The sequence below is a fragment of the Mirounga leonina genome, unplaced genomic scaffold, assembly GCF_011800145.1.
Source record: "Mirounga leonina isolate KUSES-001 unplaced genomic scaffold, KU_Mleo_1.0 Mir_151, whole genome shotgun sequence".
In the NCBI taxonomy this organism is placed as follows: domain Eukaryota; kingdom Metazoa; phylum Chordata; class Mammalia; order Carnivora; family Phocidae; genus Mirounga; species Mirounga leonina.
Genome location: NW_023270377.1, coordinates 31,775,705 through 31,793,441, shown reverse-complemented (window position 1 = coordinate 31,793,441; position 17,737 = coordinate 31,775,705). Strand labels below are relative to the sequence as shown.

General features: G+C 33.1%; 1 protein-coding gene across 9 annotated transcripts in view; it reads left to right on the top strand.

Annotated features, from left to right (window-relative positions):
• Positions 1 to 17,737, top strand: part of NBEAL1 (neurobeachin like 1) — a 192,830-nt gene that overhangs the window by 56,164 nt on the left and 118,929 nt on the right. For 8 of the 9 annotated variants that reach the window (XM_035007340.1, XM_035007339.1, XM_035007341.1 and 5 more), the window contains 7 exons: positions 1,075 to 1,181; positions 9,862 to 9,945; positions 12,875 to 12,973; positions 13,061 to 13,641; positions 14,558 to 14,690; positions 15,312 to 15,431; positions 17,291 to 17,594. In XM_035007340.1, coding sequence (XP_034863231.1) covers positions 1,075 to 1,181; positions 9,862 to 9,945; positions 12,875 to 12,973; positions 13,061 to 13,641; positions 14,558 to 14,690; positions 15,312 to 15,431; positions 17,291 to 17,594 — 1,428 coding nt within the window. Of the gene's footprint in view, positions 1 to 1,074; positions 1,182 to 7,732; positions 7,820 to 9,861; positions 9,946 to 12,874; positions 12,974 to 13,060; positions 13,642 to 14,557; positions 14,691 to 15,311; positions 15,432 to 17,290; positions 17,595 to 17,737 lie in introns of all 9 variants that reach the window. The other variant, XM_035007342.1, reaches the window with a different exon arrangement.

Below are 17,737 nucleotides of genomic sequence, written 5' to 3'. Positions count from 1 at the left end.
TATGTCCTTCTCTAAATCTCTATAGATGTCACTTTAACATCTATCCTTTCTCTAGAGGACCTCTGTTTTATTTTGTTTTTTTCGTTTCTCTTGCCCTCTCTTTGTGTTTGTTGGTTTGTGTCATTCTTTGCTTATATATCTCTATTTTTCTCTGTAAGCTCTTTCATCAGTATATGTGATTTCTTATTGTATTCCCCTGTTAGATTGATAGTACAAGTATTATTAATTGAGAGTTTCTTTTTATAGAAATAAAATATTTTCATTACAGCTATACTAGGAAATTTGGATAAGTAAAAAGTTTTTTATATTTTACCACCCAGACATAACCAACATTAATAATGGTTTATTATACAGCTCTAGAGACTTAAAAACGTGGTTGTGTAAGGGTGTGTGTGGTGTCTAATTTAAAAATATTGGACACTAGAATCTTGGTGAAACTTGATCCCTTACAATGCACAAGAGACTTTGTAGGAAAATAAGATTCATTTTGTCTAGTTCCTGTTCTTTTATGTTTTATAATTGTTATAAATTATAACTTTATAAGAAAGTTTGAGTCTATATTGAATGGACTTCTTATTTGTTAAGAACTGTTGTATTACTTATGGTGATTATCCCTTGATTTCTGAATGAGGATATCTGTTCAGTAGGAAACAAGAGCAAACCATCATCATAAATGGATTGATTTCCTAAGTCTCATTTTCTTAATGGCTACATGCTAATTCTGTTGCAAAACATAACCAGGTGTTACTTATTAATAGCAAGTTGGAAACCTCAGTTAGTTATACTTGAGCATTTTAATGGAAGAATAACTATGTAAATCTCTGGGAAATATATATCACTCTTATGTATAAAAATTTAAATATTTTTAATAATAAATTATAAAAATATTCATTTTTTCTTAACAAGTAATAAGTACAGTTTTTTTTCCCCACCCTCCATCCCTATTTCTTCCTAATTCATTTACATCTGTTTGTCAGCTGAAAAGCCTAAATTAAAAATATAGCCAAAGTAAATGTTTCTGCGATCCCAAATTTTCCACTTTATAAATGGATGATTTTGTTTTTATTTTCCTAGATACCATCACAGCCATGTTAGACTGCACTGATAGGCCTGTTCTTCAGGCCATTTTTCTTAACAGTAATTGCTTTGAACATCTCATACGACTGTTACAGAATTGCAAGGTATTTTTCTATTACTATTGTTTTTGATTTTAGAAAGCTCTTATTTTGTTTATGCTTTGATTCAAATTTAAACATATTATTACTGATTTTCTTTTTTATTATGGTAAAATACACATAAAATTTACCATCTTAACCATTTTTAAGGGTATAATTCAGTGGTATTAAATAAATTCACATTGTTGTGCAACTATCATCACCATCCATTCTCCATAACCCTTTACATCTTATAGAACTGAAACTCTATATCCACTAAACAATTCCACATTCTACTCTCCCTCCAACCTCTGGCAACCGCCATTCTACTTTCTGTCTCTATGATTTTTGATTACTCTAAGTACCTCATGTAAGTAGAGGCATATAGTATTTGTCGTTTTGTGACTGGCTTATTTCACTTAGCATGATGTCCTCAAGATTCATCCCTGTTGTAGCATATTGCAGAGTTTTCTTCCTTTTTTTAGGCTGAATAATATTCCATTGTCTGTACATGCCACATTATGTTTACCTCTTCATGTGTTGATGGACTCTTGTTATGATTCTACCTTTTGCTGTCATGGATAAAGCTGCTTTGAACCTGAATATACCCATATCTCTTTGAGTCCCTGCTTTTGTTCTTTTGGATATATTCCAGAAGTGAGATTGCTGGATCATATAGTAATTAAATTTTTAATATTTTGAGGAACCACCTTACTGTTTTCCACAGTGGCTATGCCATTTGATGTTCCTGCCAACAATACATAAGGGTTCTGATTTTTTCATATTCTCCTTGACAGTTATTTTCTTCTTTTTGATAACAGCTAATGCTAATGGGTGTGAAATGGCATCTCATTGTGATTTTGATTTGCCCTTAATGATTAGTGAGACTGAGCATCTTTTCATATGCTTATTGGCTATTTGTATATGTTCTTTGGAGAAATGTCTATGCAGGTTCTTTGTGCATTTTTTAATTGGGTTGTGTATTTTTTGTTGTTGAGTTTTAAAGTCTTTGTTGTGCATGGTTAAAATTTGGTGTATTTGATGCATATAATTTTGTGCTTTTGTTTCATGTAAGATGATTTTGTTTGCATTTTCCTGAATTATGATTTTAATATCTACATAATATTAAGTGGATGTACCATAATTTACCTAACTATTCCCTCTGGCAAATACTCAACTTATTTCCATAACTCCTTCAAGTTCATAGACTAGAATTCTATTTCTAGTAGAATTCCTAGGTCGAAGGGCATAACATGCTTTTTTAAAATTAGGGAACATTGTATAAAAACAATTTGTAAATTGGGGAATATAGAAAAGTAGGAAAATAGAAATACTGTTAATGTTCTTGATATATACTGCCGATTTGCTATTATTTTTCTTTTTTACTAATTTACATTTGTAGCAGATTTGTGAGTACCTAATAACTAATATCTGATTATTATATTTTCATAAATTTCAAGATGGTATCAAATTTTTTAGAATGCTTCTTTTTTTTTTTTTTAAGATTTTATTTTATTTATTTGAGACAGAGAGAATGAGAGAGAGAGAGCACATGAGAGGGGGAAGGGTCAGAGGCAGAAGCAGGCTCCCTGCCGAGCAGGGAGCCCGATGCGGGACTCGATCCAGGGACTCCAGGATCATGACCTGAGCCGAAGGTAGTCGCTTAACCAACTGAGCCACCCAGGCGCCCTAGAATGCTTCTTGAAAAGCCTTTGAAAATGGAACTAGTTCAAAGAGCTTTTACTTTTTTTTAAGTTTTTTTTTTTGTTTTTTTTTTTTAAGATTTTATTTATTTATTTGACAGAGAGAGAGAACAAGTAGGCAGAGAGGCAGGCAGAGGGAGAGGGAGAAGCAGGCTCCCCGCTGAGCAGGGAGCCCGATGCGGGGCTCGATCCCGGGACTCTGGGATCACGACCTGAGCCAAAGGCAGCTGCTTTAACCGACTGAGCCACCCAGGCGCCCCAAGCTTTTACTTTTCTATTTGAGGTATTCCTTTCATGGAATCTGTGCTGAAAAATGCTAGGGTTTCATTCTGATTTTGTGAGGATATCCCGAAAAGGAGGATTTTAATATCAGTTCCTCAAATTTTTTCACACTGTTAGGAGAGATATCCATGAAAGCATTTTTGTCACTGTGTTGCTTAGCTTATAAGATTAAAGAAAGATTAAAGAAATAGTTTTTAAAAAATAAGGAATATATTGATGAAGTAAATAGGATGAATATTTACAAAGTCAATGAAAGTACTACCACTAGAGAGTTAAGATGCCACCCCCCACCTTTTAAACATTATTCTTGGGAAAGAAATCCTAGGGAGATGAAAACAGCATAAGAAAACTTTATAAAACCTTTTGTTTGTTGTTTAAAAAAAAAGCAATGTGTTTTTATCAGTTACAAAGGCAACTTCATCAAGACAAAATCTCCCATATATAAGAGAACCTGCCAGTCACACATTAGAGAAGAGTAAATCACTAGGATAAAATGTAGTTCCTACTAAAATTGATTAGTGTTTTTCTTCAATATATGAAACTCAGATATTTTAAAAAATGTCATATCAGGGTCAAAAGTATCTTTTTTAAAAAGTGCAAAGCTTTTTGGCATAGTGGTCATGATGTTGAGCTAATTTTTGCTCTTTCTACTGTCCTATAGGCCAGAGTTCCTTATAATTCAGATCTGGAGACTTGCTGACAGTCCTAGCATTTTAAAATTTAATTACTTGATAGCATTTACCACATTTTGTTTTGAGACAGGAAATGCTAGAGAAGAAACCCATTTCAGAGGGGAAAGCCAGGCTTTGGGACCCCAGCCTACTCTGCTGGAGGTGGTGTTCTAGGCAGGATATTCTAGTCAGAATCACTATAAACTCATCACTAAACATTACAGTTACTAAGTCCTAACAACATGGAAGAACCTTTAAAATAGACTGCCCAACTCTTTTATTATACAAATGAAGAAATAGGTCCTACGAGATTAAATGATTAACACAAGGTTAATACTGTTCCATGATGGAGCCAGGATTTCTTATTCAGGTATTCTGACCCTGAGTTCACTGGTTGTATGTAATTTTGTTGTATTGGTACTTAAGGTCAGTGGAAAAATGTTTTCTGTGTATTAAATATAGGAGGAGTACAGGTTTTATTGATAAATACATTTGATAGGGATAGGTTAATATGATTCTTAAATGTATAAAAATGTTCAGAATCTTGTGAAAACTTAAGTTCTTAAATATATTACAGGATGCTACAGATGACTATGATTGACTTCTGTTTAAATTATTTTGTTAGTAAGGAATAAATAATTTATTCTATTTTACATAGTAATACAGAATCAAGACAACTGTTGTTTAAATATTCAGACTCAGAGGAAACATTGTCATCTAAAGCTTAAACAAACATTTTATGAATTACATGGAAAACTAGGCTGACTGCTGTAGTTTCTATGCTTTCTTTTTGTATGAGATTCACCAGCCAGTTTATGCATTAATTTCCTTAAGTATTTGTGTAAAGACCTTTGGTTTGTCAAAATGAGTTTCATCTTACTGTGAAGTACTTAGAATATAATTCAGTGAAATCATACATGTAAATTTTCTGATAGCTATGAAGAACCTTAAACATTTGAGAGTTGTTTTGTGTCACCATATTGCATTTTGGAAGGGGGATATGCTTTGAATTAATGTAAAAATTATTTTTAGAAGCTGTCTAAGGTATTTGGAGTAATGAGAAGAAAATAACAGCAAATTTCTAGTAGCAAAGAGAGGGTTCAAAACCATAACATTTACTTTAGCATTCTGCTTGGAGTTTTAAACAGTTTTTAAAAAAATATAGACGTTGCAATGTATTATAAATATGTAAAGTTCTGTTTGAGGACTTAAGTCATAAGATTCTGGAAAGCTATTGCTACTGTTGTCTTGTTTACATTCCTTAATTTATTTTCTTCACTTTCTTCCTTTCCTTCTCCACCTCCACCTCTGAAAATCAAATACAACAAAAAAATTATCACTAAAGCAGTCTTGGTAGGAATGAGAATTTATGAAAGGAACAACTAAGGGATGCTTTGTGGAAAAGATTGTTGGGAGTGGATACATAGAATGGTATAGTTGAAAGGTTGATTTTGGGAATTGTACCTGCTTGGATTCATACACATTGCCTTATTTGAACAAGGTTCTTTTCATTTTTTTAAAGTAGATTTTTATTTCAATTCTAGAGCAATAATCAATATAGATTTTGGAGGAAAAAAGAAATATAAAAAATATATTTTCTTAATCTTTTTATAAAACATGTGTATATATAAATCTTTAAATTTTAAAAACTGTGGCAAAATACCCATAACAATATTTCCACATATATTTTTAATGAGGATATATTTTTCTTTACAAAATTGGAATACCAGTGAATATTTTTGTATCCTGCTTTTAAATGTATTCTATCATGAGTCTTTCCCATATACCATCATATATTTTTCAAAACATTGTTTTTAATGACTGCAAATATTTTAACCCAGCAGTTTTCAGAGTATGGGGTCCCCAAGATCATTTTAGGGAATCTGCAAAGTCTAATCTTAACATTTCAGTTAGAGGCTAGATTTTTTTTCATAAACTTGAATCAAAACAACATTATCATAACAGTCTGAATGCAAAGTAGATATTAGAGTTCATCTGTCTTCTATCAAGTCAGACTTTTAAAGAGATTGCAAAAATGTAAAAGCTGTGCCATTCTCACTAATATATATTTGAAAAATAAAGGTTTTTTTCATAAAAATGTGTTATTTATGTCATCATGTAATATTGAATGACTAAACAAATATTACTTAAATGTTTTTATTTTAATTTTTCATGTGTAAATATTGAGAGATGTAACGCCACATAAATAGAAATTCTTTGGGGTTCTCAATAATTTTTAAGACTGTTAAGTGGTCTTGAGGCCAGAAAGTTTAAGGACTTCCCTTTCAGCATATGGATGAATCATAATTTATTTAACTATTCTACTATTAAAGGATATTTGGGTGGTTTCTTACTTTATGCTCTTGTAAATAAAGCTGAAGTGAGCATCTTTGTTTTAAAATCTTGGTGTGAGTTTCTGACCGTTTTTAGGGTAGATGTCTAGAAATACAGTTACTGACAGAGTAATTTTAAGATTCTTGATATGGATTGCTTTCTAGAAAGCCTTTACTCATTTTTGCTTTCATCAGCTTTTAGCATTTCTGTTCCCTGCACCAGATAACGTGGAATATTACCATTTAAAAAATTTTGCTGTTGTGACACCTGGGTGGCTCAGTCAGTGAAGCATCTGCCTTCGGCTCAGGTCATGATCCCAGGGTCCTGGGATCAAGCCTTGTGTCTGGCTCCCTGCTCAGCGGGGAGTCTACTTCTCTCTCTCCTTCTGCCCCTCCCCCCTGCTTGTGTTCTCTCTCTCTTTCTCTGTCACTCTCTCTGTCTCTCAAATAAATGAATAAAATCTTTAAAAGTAAATTTTGCTGTTAATAATAACAGCTTTCATTTATTAAACCCTTGTTATGTGCTAGACACTATGTTAATAACCTAGCGTGGATTATCTCATTTAATCTGCACCCATGTTTCATGAGTTACTTTTTTCCCTTTTGAGAAAATACGCTCAGAGAGGTTAAGTCGTTTTTCTTAAAACCACACAGCTAATAATTAGCAGACCCAGGATTCAAATACAGGTTTCTGATTCCAATGCCTATATTGTGTACACTAATCTATTTTTAGGTTAAGCTTTATATATGTTCTACATATCATGTCATACCTTATCTTTACCTATTTTATTTTATATTGCATTATTTCAGTATATGGACTTTTGTTTTTTATTTTCTGATAGAACTTCCTAAGAACTTCCTTCTTAGGCTGCTCTTGATAAATTCCTTTATAAATCTAACTTTCTTTCCCTTTTCACTTATATTTGAATTATCTTTCTTTTTATACAAAATGTGCCGGAGATCTTTTGGGATGCTAATTTTATATACTTAAACCAAAATACTTGATTCCCTTAGCAATCCCCATGTATGTCAGAGATAATCCTAATCCCCTGTTGTGTAGAAACTAATATAAATTATACTCAACTCTTCATAATTTTGGAAAATAATTACCTCCTTTGTCAAAACATATTAGCATATTTGAGATTCTGGTAAGTATTTTCAGAAAGAACTCTTTTTTAATAGCATTTTATAAACATACTTGACTACAGAATCCTTACTGCACATTATTTACTACAGTATCTTTAATCTACCTCAATAGCAAATTTCCTTCTTTTTTGTGAGACATTTTCTGCTGATTCTTGAAGAATTTAGGAATATTAACTAATCTACTTGTTGCTATTATTTCTTATTTTAGTGACTTCGAGTTCCAAAAGAGAAATAACTAACAATTAATTATATAGTATATGAACTAATGTTAGTTTGTAATCCAAAAAGTGAATAGTTGATTGTCAGTTTAAAAGTGATATGCTTCACCAGTGGGTTCTTGAATTTATTTTCAAGAGATATGGAAATCCATTTAAACTTCATTTCTGCTTATAGGTAACTATTTCATGTTCTTTCTCCATTATTCTTGTCTCTGTTTTTAACAGCTCTTTTTAAATGCTAACACTAAGGTGGCAGACAAGAACGAGAAAGACCTTGCCAACAAATTACTGACAGAAATAAATGAGGACCAGGTATCTACAAAGCCTGCATCTTGTTTCATCTGAAGTCCAAAATCAGTCAATGGGAGCAACTATTCCTGTACTTTTCTTCTTATGTCTTAAAATATACAAACACTATCTAATTCTAATCTTCATTTATTATTTTTAAAAATTGTTAATAAATTAAAAATAAATTTTTTTTCATCTAAAAGATAAATATATTGAAATCTTGGTGGTTGATATAAATGATCAACAGTATTTCATCTGTATATGTGTGCATTCTTTTCAGTTTAAGGAGACACAAAGTACAGGAATGGAATCCCAATATCAATGCTGTCCACGTGGTGGTGACTTCATATTTTGGGAGCTTCTTTCTCTAAGCATTGTGGTGTATTGGAACCTTAGGCTTTGTTTGTGAATATGTATGGTCAATTTTGATATCTTGATTCTTTGCTTCTTGTTGGCAAGTAATGATTATAATTCAATGGACATCCGAATCCTGGAGGAAGGGGAGAAGATGCTGAACTCTTTGAGTCTTAATTTAGCATAAAACTTTTAACTGTTTTCTTTTCTAAAAAGTCACCCCTGTATGGGTATAGAGCAGAAATAAGCAATTTTTGTTGCTTTTCAGCATTAGGTAATTCAGTTTTGAAAAAAACTACCTATTAAAAATGCTTTGGTTTTTATCGTTCCCAAAATGTTTTCAGAGAGCTGACATGATGTCTTTTGTTATTTTAATACCCAGGTTTATAAATAGAGCTGTGGTGTAAAGAGACATGAAAATCTATTATTTTCTGTTCTGGATGTAAAATATCAACTATAGAGTACTATTTTAGATTTCTCTATAAATGTTAGTCTTAAGGCCTTATGTAGATTAATAAAATATTTACAATGATATTCTTAGAGGTTTATGTTAGTATTCCTAATTGTAGGTACTATGGCCTAGTCGTCTTGAACAAAGTATAAGAAAGATCTTACTCATATGAAATTCTTTATACAGAATGATTAATGTATATTATGTGTTTATTACATAATGTTTAATAACATCAACAAAAATCAAGATACTGGCTTAAATAACTAGCCTGAAAATGATAGACCTTAGCTTAAAATGACAAAGATCTAATCAGTTCCCTTTTACTCAAATCATTTTTAGTGGAAGGGAGAAAGGAAAGTCCTATTCATGGAGTAACTAGTTTAAGTCATAGTAATATATTCCCAAAAGCAGATTTTTGGGACTGTGAGTTTTTACAACTTTCTACTTCTCCTGCTATGCTTTCATGGTTGATTAAACCTGATGATAAAACAGTCATGTTCAGTTTCTTAATGTTGTTAATGTTACCTTTTGTTTTCACTTTTTTTCTCTAAATGCATGGCCCTGAAATTTAACACATCTCTTTATGATGAAGCTTAAACAGAAATAGACAAAATGAAGCTGTAGCTGGTTTTTATTTTTTACAGCTTTTGGCATTAAAGGTTGCCTTCTCAAAAACATGATAGTGCTTATAGATACATGTTTCATTTTCTATTCTAACTCAAATTTTGCATTTTATGTAAAAAAAGATACGCCTTGTGTTTGCAAGTGTGATTGGTGAATAAACATACCATTCAAGTATAATGCAGGGCTTGTAAACCAAATAACACCATTTTAAACATCTTATTATACATGATAATGAAATTTCAACCTAGGAAGTTCAATGTATTTCTGCAGGGAAATTAAAATGTGATAGAATTTCTAGTGATAGCCTTCCCTCCCTTCCTCTGGAGATTGTCCATTATTTTTAAAAGCATGTATTAAGCTTGGTGTTCTTTTGGTTTTTGTTTTTTTCCAAAACATTTCAAAGTAATGAGTGAATGTGACTTTAATCCTTCTTGACACATGGCTTATTTTCTGTCAAGTAGGTAACTTTTCTTGCAGGTATAGTGTTTCAGAAATCTGTTTTATTGGAAGAGGAATGTATTGCATGTTAAGTAATTATTTTTTTCAGGTTTTCAGAACAAAGGTTTCCTAACAATACAAATCTTGAACACATTGTTAATTTTTTACCTTTTTTTTTTTTTCTCTCTCTCTATGGTAGGTGTTTCAGGGACAGTTGGATTGTTTGGCTATATCAACCATTCAGGCTTTGACAGCAGTAATGAACAAATCTCCAGCTGCTAAGGTGAAACATACATCCTTAAGCTCTAAAATGTTATTTTAGATAAACTAATTTTCACTGTATAATTCCCAAAGTAATATATGAAAGTATGTATATAATACCTGTGATTTCACACCTGAAGTGAAATAGTTCACAAACTATCTCAGTGTAAAGAATCATTTTGCTGATAATTTTAGAGCAAACACCTATGGGCACTACTTTGGGATTATATGATAGAACTGTAATTTCGTAGAGATTTATAGTGTCAGTCAACAAAGGTAGCACTGATGTTGAAATGATCATTTTATGTGATTCTATGGTTAGTGTGTTTAAGGAATTACATTTTATATCATAGTTTTTCTTCATTAATAAAATAATCACTCTTTGACTATTTGCTCAGTTTATGACTGCCTAGATTGTGAACATTTTCCACATGTGAACAGCCTTATCAGTTTGGGACTTGTTTTTCCACTTGGCCGTGGAAATTCTGCTTTTTTGTTACTCTCAGGATTTTCTTTCCATCTCATTCACTACTGCTGACTTTGTCCTGCTGGTCACTGATGCTGATTTTGTGCTAGTAATTTCCTCATTGAATAGTTTTAAGGATTAATGAGATCATCTGTATAAAGTGGTAAGCATAGTGCCAGGCACATGATAAATGCTTAATGAATATCAGTGCCTATCATCATCATCATTATTATTACCGTTACCATTTTACCTTCTGTCTACCACCTCTAATATAAATGGCAGACATGAATGAATTATTCTTTGTTCCCTAAGCCATGCCTTCAGTAGTATTCCTTACTGTCCATTGGTTTTTGTTAGGAGACTAACGATTGCTCTATAAATGTTGCTATGTATAACTCATGGTTAGATGCCTACCAGATAGGCTTTTACAACTTCTACAGGCTGGCTTGGGAATCAAATCCCATTTATAATAGTTGATCTAAGAAAAAAATAATTTTAAGTTCTCAGTAACTGGTTTATGAGTATAATGGGTTGGCTGTACTGTATTATGATATTCAGACCTGGAATGATGTTTAAGTCTTATTAAAATATAACTTTTTTATTATGTAATGCTTTGCATGGTTTAAAATTCAAAAGGTTATTTTAAAAATACCCTTTTTTGGGGCAGCTGGGTGGCTCAGTCAGTTAAGCATAAGACTCTTGACCTCAGCTCAGGCCTTGATTTCAGGGTTGTGAGATTGACCCCCATGTCTGGCTCCATGCTTAGCATGGAGTCGGCTTGAGATTCTCTCTCTCCCTCTCCCTCTGCTCCTCTCCCCGCTCATGCTTTCTCTCTTTCTCTTTCTCTCTCTTTCTTTAAATAAATAAATAGAATCTCTGTTTTAAAAAAGCCCTTTAAAAAAATGATTGGTATTCTTTTTTTTTTAAGTTTTTATTTAAATTCCAGTTAGTTAGCATACAGTGTAATATTAGTTTCAGGTGTACAATAGGGTGATTCAACAATTCCATACAATACTCAGTGCTCATCACAAGAGGTACATTTCTTGGTCCCCATCACCTATTTAACTTACCTACCCACCCATCTTCCCTCTGGTAACCATTAGTTTGTTCTCTATAGTTAAGACTGTTTCTTGGTTTGCCTCTTTCGCTCTCTCTCTCTCTCTTTTTTTTTTTCTTTTTTTGCCCTTGGCCTGTTTATTTTGTTTCTTAAATACCATATATGAGTGAAATCATATGGTATTTGTCTTTCTCTGACTGACTTATTTCTCTTAGCATAATACTCTCTAGATCCATCTGTGTCATTGCAAATGACAAGATTTCATTCTTTCTTATGGCTAATATTCCATCATATATATATTTATATATCTGTCTACACACACATACACACATACACACACACACTCTCTCTCTCTCACACTACATCTTCTTTATCCATTCATCATTTGATGGACACTTGGGCTGTTTCATAATTTGGCCATTGTAGCTAATACTGCTATAAACATAGGGGTGCTATATCCCTTTGAATTAATATTAAAAAATACCTTTTGAAAAAAGATTCTCTTACTACCCTTGGCTCACAGTCAACTAGTTCCCCTCCCCAGAGACAACCAGTTACTCATTTTGTTTGAATCTTTTGATTTTGTAGTGAGTGTGTAAATTTATGCCTGATTTACTGGACCAATTTAGTATTACTAGCTTTTTTGGTTCTCTTTTTATTTTACTTTATGGTTTTGTGTGCCCACAAGTTCAAAAATACATATGACTTTAGACCTTACTAAAATGAACTTGATGTTCCAGATAATTCAGTCCATTTAGATACAAAAAGCAGAGAGAAAACTACCCATTTTTTCTGGTCACCACTCAAAATTGCCAGAACTCTTTAGTCTTCTAGATTAGTCTTCTAGACTGACTCCTGTTAACCCCTAAAGTCTCATTTTTTCTTCATTTTTGTTTTGACTTAATGTAATACTATATAATTACAAATCAAGTGAAGAAAGGAAGTGATTGTGCCCTAATCTGAAATTAATATAATAATTTTATAATATACAATTATTGCTTATTTCATTATATTTTGGTAGATTATGGTCACATCATATTTCAGAAGGTATATGGAATTTATTTTAAGATGAAGAAGTGATCTAGGAAGCAAATATTGAACTCAGTCTTTTCAACATTAAGTTAATTAACTTAAATGGGTGTTAGCGTTTTATTTTTGTTTTAAAGATTTTATTTATTTATTTGACAGGGGGAGACACAGAGAGAGAGGGAGCACAAGAGGGGGAGTGGGAGAGGGAGAAGCAGGCTTCCTGCAGAGCAGGGAGTCTGATGCGGGGCTCGATCCCAGGACCCCGGGATCATGACCTGAGCCGAAGGCAGACGCTTAACGGACTGAGCCACCCAGGCGCCCTTTACTCAGCATTTTAAATATTCCATTAAATTCAGTCTTTGAAAATGTGCTTTGATGTATTTATTTCCCTTCCTCTAGGAAGTATTTAAAGAAAGAATTGGTTATACACATATGTTTGAGGTTTTAAAATCCCTGGGTCAGCCACCACTGGAACTACTTAAAGAACTTATGAATATGGTGAGTTTTTTAGCTTTATTAAACAAGTTCCATTATCTCCATGTCCAAGGTGGTTACTAACCTTTTGTCTTTTATGTTGCTTTATAGGCTGTAGAGGGTGACCACACTTCAGTTGGGATTTTGGGCATTAGTAATGTCCACCCTCTCTTGCTTCTTATCCAGTGGCTTCCAGAGCTAGAATCCCATGATCTGCAAATCTTCATCTCTGATTGGCTGAAAAGAATTTGTTGTATTAATAGGCAGAGTCGAACTACTTGTGTCAATGCAAACATGGGACTTCACATCATCAAAACTCTTGATTCCCATTCTTCCCTCCATCGAACTTGTGCTGAGAACTTGATTGCACTTCATGGTTCCTTGGGGAGTCAGTCAGTGAGCTCAGAAGAAATACGTCGACTACTAAGATTGCTGAGAGTGGATGAATCTGAGTATATTCACCCTTATACCACTCCTGTGACTCGAGCAATTCTGACAATGGCCCGAAAACAAAGTCTAGAGAGCGCACTGCAGTATTTTAATTTGTCACATAGTATGGCAGGAATTTCTGTGCCTTCCATACAGAAGTGGCCAGGGTCTGCCTTTTCTTTCAATGCTTGGTTTTGCTTAGATCAGAATCAGTTGACTCTTGGCAATGCTAACAAAGGAGGAAAAAGAAAACAATTGTACAGGTACTGGTACAAGTTATGGAATATAAATGAATACTGTCATAACAATATGTGCTGTAATTCCCAAAGAGGAAAAAAGCTTTTCAAGCATCTAATTTTTGAATGCAGAACAGTTTATCTGAAGTCTCTTTATCCTTAGGGTGCACACAGTTTAATTATAAGTGTTTTATTGCTTTCATGATATTGATTACATGTCTCACATATTTTGCTAGTTCTTAGGCTAGTTTGGGAAAAAAGTTCCTTCTTAAAAGTATTGTAAAAGTAGAGAAAAAAGAATAACAATTTTTTTTTTTTTAAAGATTTTATTTATTTATTCATGAGAGATAGAGAGAGAGAGGCAGAGGGAGAAGCAGGCTCCCCGCGGAGCAGGGAGCCCGATGCGGGACTCAATCCCAGGACCCTGGGATCATGACCTGAGCTGAAGGCAGACGCTTAACTGACTGAGCCACCCAGGCGACCCAAGAATAACAAATTTTAAAATGAATGGTGATCTTTGTGTTCCATTGAAAATGCTGTATATTTATATGAAGGATCAGAAAACCTTTGTGTATGTACATCCAAACTTAGTTACTTCAGTAACTAATAATTTTTAATATGCCTTGTGATTTTTAAGACTTTTATTTATGTTTTCTGAATCCTATTTGAAAGAATTTTGAAGATTTGAAAGTTTATTGTTTTACTGTTGTTTGATAATGGAATTCCACTCATATGGCTACCTTTAATAATTTACTAAACCAGTAAGCCCACAAAAAGATTTAAGAATTATCTTTGAAGCAAGATTGGACTGACATGTGGCAATAGAATGTAAGCCACAGCATTACTGATAAAGATATTCATGATGACATGGTTTTGTGTGTTTCAGTGATGATAAAGCTGAAAAACTGATTTCGAAAGTTCTTATAATACATATTTTTGTTAGCTTCTTTACAGGAAGTGGCATGGGTTTCGAAGCTTTTATTACCCATTCAGGTATGTTGGTTGTGGCAGTGTGCACAAAAAGAGAATATGCTACAGTTATGCTTCCTGACCACAGTTTCTGTGATTCCCTCTGGGTAAGGTTTTAGGACATCACATTTAACTTTCTGGTTCTTTCCTTTAAAGACACACTTGGTGTATGTACATCAGGAGTTGTCTCCTTTTTGAGAGTCGATTAATTTTCACTTTAAAATTCTATGTATGTTGAAGTTTATAAGGAAGTTAATATTATTATCATCATCATTATAAATTCAGCAGCAGTAAGTTTTCTTCTAAAAAAATTAAAAGGAAGTGTTATAATTTCAAGTTTTCTAAAATCAGATTTGATTTTGAAATTCAATTTAAAATGAGAACATAAATTATTAAAAACAATGCATTTCGGTTGCTTTTCTTGAAGTATAAATTGCTTCTCATTAGAAAAATTGATTGTAAAGAATACTCAAACTTGGAAAATGCAGAAAAGATACTCTGTTAAAATTATGTATAAAGTTTCTAGAACAGATGTAAATGCCTTAATAGTACTACAGGAAAAATTGTCATTCACTTTAAGAACAAAATTTTAACCAGCATTTAAGTATGCTTAAACTCAATGTTCTACTATTAACACAAACTAGTTATAAAGTAATACTCTGAAAACATTTGTCATTCCAAAGATTTAATGTAATTTTAGTCTTTAAATGTATGTTTTACTTTATTAGCACAACATAACCATTGTTCACATGCCTGGAAAAAGACCCTTTGGTCAGAGCCTTGTCTATATCTATGACAACGGACAGCAGAAGGTCTCTGCCCCTCTCAGATTTCCTGCCATGAATGAAGTAAGCACATCTAATCTACTCTTTTTTTTATTTAAATTCAATTAATTAACATATAATATATTATTGGTTTTAGAGGTAGAGTTCAGTGACTCATCAGTCTTATATAATACACAGTGCTCATTACATCACATGCCCTTCTTAATGCCCATCACCCAGTTATCCCATCCCTCCACCCCCCTGCCCTCCAGCTACCCTCAGTTTGTTTCCTGTGATTAAGAGTCTCTTATGGTTTGTCTCCCTCTCTGGTTTCATCTTGTTTTATTTTTTCCTCTCTTCCCCTATGATCCTCTGTTTTGTTTCTTAAATTCCACATATGAGTGAGATCATATGTTGTCTTTCTCTGATTGACTACTTCACTTAGCATAATACCCTCTAGTTCCATCCACGTCGTTGGAGATGGCACTATTTCATTTTTTTTAATTTTATTTTTTTATGTTATGTTAGTCACCATACAATACAGCACCAGTTTTTGATGCAGTGATCCACGATGGCTAAGTAGTATTCCATTGTGTGTATATATATACCACATCTTCTTTATCCATTCATCTGTCGATGGACATCTGGGTTCTTTCCATAGTTCGACTATTGTGGACATTGCTGCTGTAAACATTGGGGTGCAGGTGCCCCTTTGGATCGCTACATTTATATCTTTGGGGTAAATACCCAGTAGTGCAATTGCAGGGTCATAGGGTAGCTCTATTTTCAACTTTTTGAGGAACCTCCATGCTGTTTTCCAGAGTGGCTGCACCAGCTTGCATTCCCACTGGCAGTGTAAGAGGGTTCCCCTTTCTCCGCATCTAACCTACTCTTTATGGGACCCATTGGTTGAGAACTCTTGAAAATTTTCTGTTTAATGTAGAAGGTTCTGTTTATTTTAAATATGTGCCCATAAATTTTAAAGTGTTTTCTATATTCTAAGATACAGTAAGTTAATATTTAATACTATTAGCCTATCATTGTTAGATGAAGTCAGACAACATGTAATAAAAACAACTTAAGGAAGAAACAAATGTAGTTAAAGGCTTAGGGGAAAAAAGACTTATAATAGGAAAGCAAAAGAAATTGAATAGAGCAGAGCAAAGGATCATTTAATAAAGCCCTCACAGGGGTGCCTGGCTGGCTCAGTCAGAAGAGCATGAGACTCTTGATCTTGGGGTTGTGAGTTCAGTCCCCATGTTGGGTTTAAAGATTCCTTAAAAATAAAAATAAATAAATAAAGTCCACCTTGTATACAAAATACTTAGAGACTATTATGTTGGACTGTTTTCTATCCCACTGAATTTGAAATAATAATGAAGAAACTTTAAGCCTTTACATATTATAATGTAGTCAGATACAAGGTGGAATTTATTTACTGAGATGATTCTTAAAGAACATTAGTGTAAAAGTTCTTTGAGAATTCTTAGATGATTTTGAAAGAGCCTTTTTTGAAGATAATGAGATATATTATTTCCCAAGTCATCCTAAGAGTCTAGTCATTTCTTGTTGATGTTTATCCTGATGCTCATTACAGGATAACCTGTAATTAGTATTATTATACAAATGTGTAGTTCTGTTTATACATTTTAAAGGGACAAAAGTAGTAATTTCCTCTATTTTAGAATATAGTAAAATTGTTAAAGTTTTAAAAAATAATCATTAAAATGTGAGTTATAAAAGTAATGCCTCTAAATCCCATAGGCCAAGAGTAACATCTATAATGACTTTTAATGTGCGCACACACATGCACACATTATGATGCAATAAAATTAAAACTTTCAGTTTTTTTCCATCTATTTGTTTTCTTAATTTTATGTACTGTTTTCAATATCAAGATAGAGATGTAATTAAAATTGTGTAATTTGTTTCTTAATTTTTAGCCTTTTATTTCCTGCTGCATTGGTTCAGCTGGGCAAAGAACCACCACTCCTCCACCTTCCCAAATCCCAGATCCACCTTTTTCTTCCCCCATTACCCCTCATCGGACATCATTTGGTGGAATTTTGTCATCAGCCTCCTGGGGAGGAACACTTGAAAAATCAAAATTGATTACCAAATTGATATCAGCTGGAACCCAAGACAGTGAATGGGGATGCCCCACATCTCTGGAGGGTCAGCTAGGGTCTGTTATCATCTTCTTTGAAGCACTACAGCCTCCTCAAGTGAAGGCATTATATTTAGCAGGTAAGCATGTACAGTCATATTATTTAAACTTAAATAGGTTTTTTTGTTGCTTACATATATTTTGAAGAATATATTTGATATGAAGAGTATATTTGTATTTGTAATGGAAGCTGAAAGGGAAGAAAAAGCTCACTACATTCCAT